Source organism: Pteropus vampyrus, unplaced genomic scaffold (genome assembly GCF_000151845.1).
Source record: "Pteropus vampyrus isolate Shadow unplaced genomic scaffold, Pvam_2.0 Scaffold23, whole genome shotgun sequence".
Lineage (NCBI taxonomy): Eukaryota > Metazoa > Chordata > Mammalia > Chiroptera > Pteropodidae > Pteropus > Pteropus vampyrus.
This window is the reverse complement of record NW_011888804.1, coordinates 1,069,497-1,071,520: the sequence shown is the minus strand read 5'-3', so window position 1 is coordinate 1,071,520 and position 2,024 is coordinate 1,069,497. Positions and strand designations below refer to the sequence as shown.

At 61.2% G+C, this 2,024-nt stretch overlaps 1 protein-coding gene across 1 annotated transcript in view; it reads left to right on the top strand.

Annotated features, from left to right (window-relative positions):
• MLXIP (MLX interacting protein) overlaps window positions 1-1,353 on the top strand; it is a 22,277-nt gene extending 20,924 nt beyond the window's left edge. Inside the window, exons 17-18 of the mRNA XM_023528148.1 lie at window positions 1-34; window positions 710-1,353. Of these exons, the coding sequence (XP_023383916.1) occupies window positions 1-34; window positions 710-831 (156 nt within the window). The 3' untranslated portion in view covers window positions 832-1,353. The remainder of the gene's footprint in view (window positions 35-709) is intronic.
• Window positions 1,354-2,024: the final 671 nt, after the last annotated feature.

Here is a 2,024-nt window from a genome sequence, read left to right as displayed (position 1 = left end):
GACCAGCACTGCTCCCTGCCCATCCTCAGGCCAAGTGAGTGGGGTGGCCACACGGGGGTGGTGGGATTAAAGGCTGTCACCCTTCATGCTAGTGCCAGAGAGAGGAGGGTCCTTAGCTGCAGGTACTTGTATAGGAGACCCAGGCGCCGCTGCCAGCCACCATGCGGACAAGGCCCAGGCCACGGGGACAGTGTCGTGTAGGAGGCCTCGAGCTGGAAATGCCAGCTCCAGGACAGGGGGCAGATGTCCCAGCGCCTCTCCTCAGCTTTCTGCATGTGATATGCGTCACCTTGTTCAGACCTTGTGTACGTTAATTGAGCAATTACTGTTTGCCAGGCTCTGTCTCAGGTGCTTTCGGCTGTGTTGTTTTTTTGTTTAATTCTTATAATAACCAAGAAAGCCGTGCCTATGTATTAAAGTTAGAGGCACGTTAGCGCTAGCGGATGAGCAGGAAGAGCTTGGGATTCTCGCCCATCTGCAGGAAGACAGCGTTTGGGGAGCTATCTTAAGGGCAGAGAGGTGTGAGTGCCCAGGTCTCGGCACAGAGGACCCCCTGCTGTCCTTAGGTCGAGCTTAGTGCCCCTCCTGCTTGGCAAGCAGAAGAGCCATCACGATGGTTGTGTGTGTGAGACTGTGCGTGCCATCCATCGTGGGGCTCGAAGCTTCACGCATGTCCATGTCTTCACACCGACCTCTTCCTGTCTTTCAGCGGTGCTGAACACCCTCCGGCATCTGAGCACCACCACCTCCATCCTGACGGACCCGTCCCAGCTGCCAGAGCAGGCCACAAAGGCCGTCACCAGAATCGGCAAGAGATCGGGGGAGTCTTAGCAGCGCCTGGTGGGTGTGTGGCTGCACAAGGTGCCATGGAGACCCTTCCCTGCCGCGGAGAGGAAGCCGTGCCCCACGACCCTCCCAACGCAGAGGCTCGGGGCCTCCTTCCGAGGCCGGCCCACTGGGCCGCTTCAACACCACACTCAGGTCTGAAGCAGGTTCGGGTCCTGCCAACAGCAATAGCCCGTCTTCGGGAAGCCCTTGCTGTACACTTTCACTCAGCGACCTCAGTCACAACCTCCCCCGCCCTCAGGACAGCTTGGACAGGGGACCGCCGCAGTCCCAGTCCTGTCCTGCTGGTGCTCTGCCGGGCCCCCGGCGCCAGCGCGGGGAGTAGATGGGGCGCGTCTGCTCCCAGAGAACTTCAGGGTCCCTTCCCGGTCCTCCTCTGTCGCATCCGGGGCAGTTGTAGTGCTCTGGCCCACCGTGGGGCAGTTGGCAGGCATCTTCCTTCCTTCCCCAGACTCTGACCTTGCAGGTAGACGTGGACAATTGCCCAGCACAGTCAGCTGCCTGGGGACCCCCAGAACGCGTGCGTGCAGAAGCGGAGGGGGTGCATACACGCGGGACGAGAGGGAAAGCGCAAACGATGCAATCCGCCGCTCCAGCCCGGAAACCCTCTTGGGTGGCGTCGTCACCTGCTAACCGTTTAGTTCCACTTGACGTTGCGTCGCAGCATCCACGGCGTCGCTGACTTGAGAATCACGGCGAAGACGCAGCCCGGGGTCCTGCCGGGGGAGAGCTCGCAGTGTGGCCCTTCCTCCGTCGTCTCCACCTGCTGCCGGGCTCCGCCTCGGATGAGCCCGCAGTGTCCGAGACACGTGGAGCCCGTAGGGGGTAGCACTCGAAAGGCCTGACTCCACGGTGCTGCCATCAGCCTGGCCATCTCGTCTGCATCGTTCACCCGGGAGCCTCAGACCATAACAGTTCTCGGACCAAAGATGTCTCCACACCCAAAGTCTGTTCTGTCCTGTGTTTGGAGGAAGAGATGGAATGTTGACGGGCAGAACTCCGAGGTAGCCACCCTCAGCTGTCTCTAGGCCGCGCCCAGATCAGACAGGAACTACACTCGGAGTCGATCCGAGGCGGGCTGTGGGGGTGGGCAGTGGGCTGTTGCCCAGCGTGGGAATCGCAGTGGGCAGGGTTCGGAGGGGTGCGCCGGCACCGGAAGAACGTGGGTGTGTCATCCT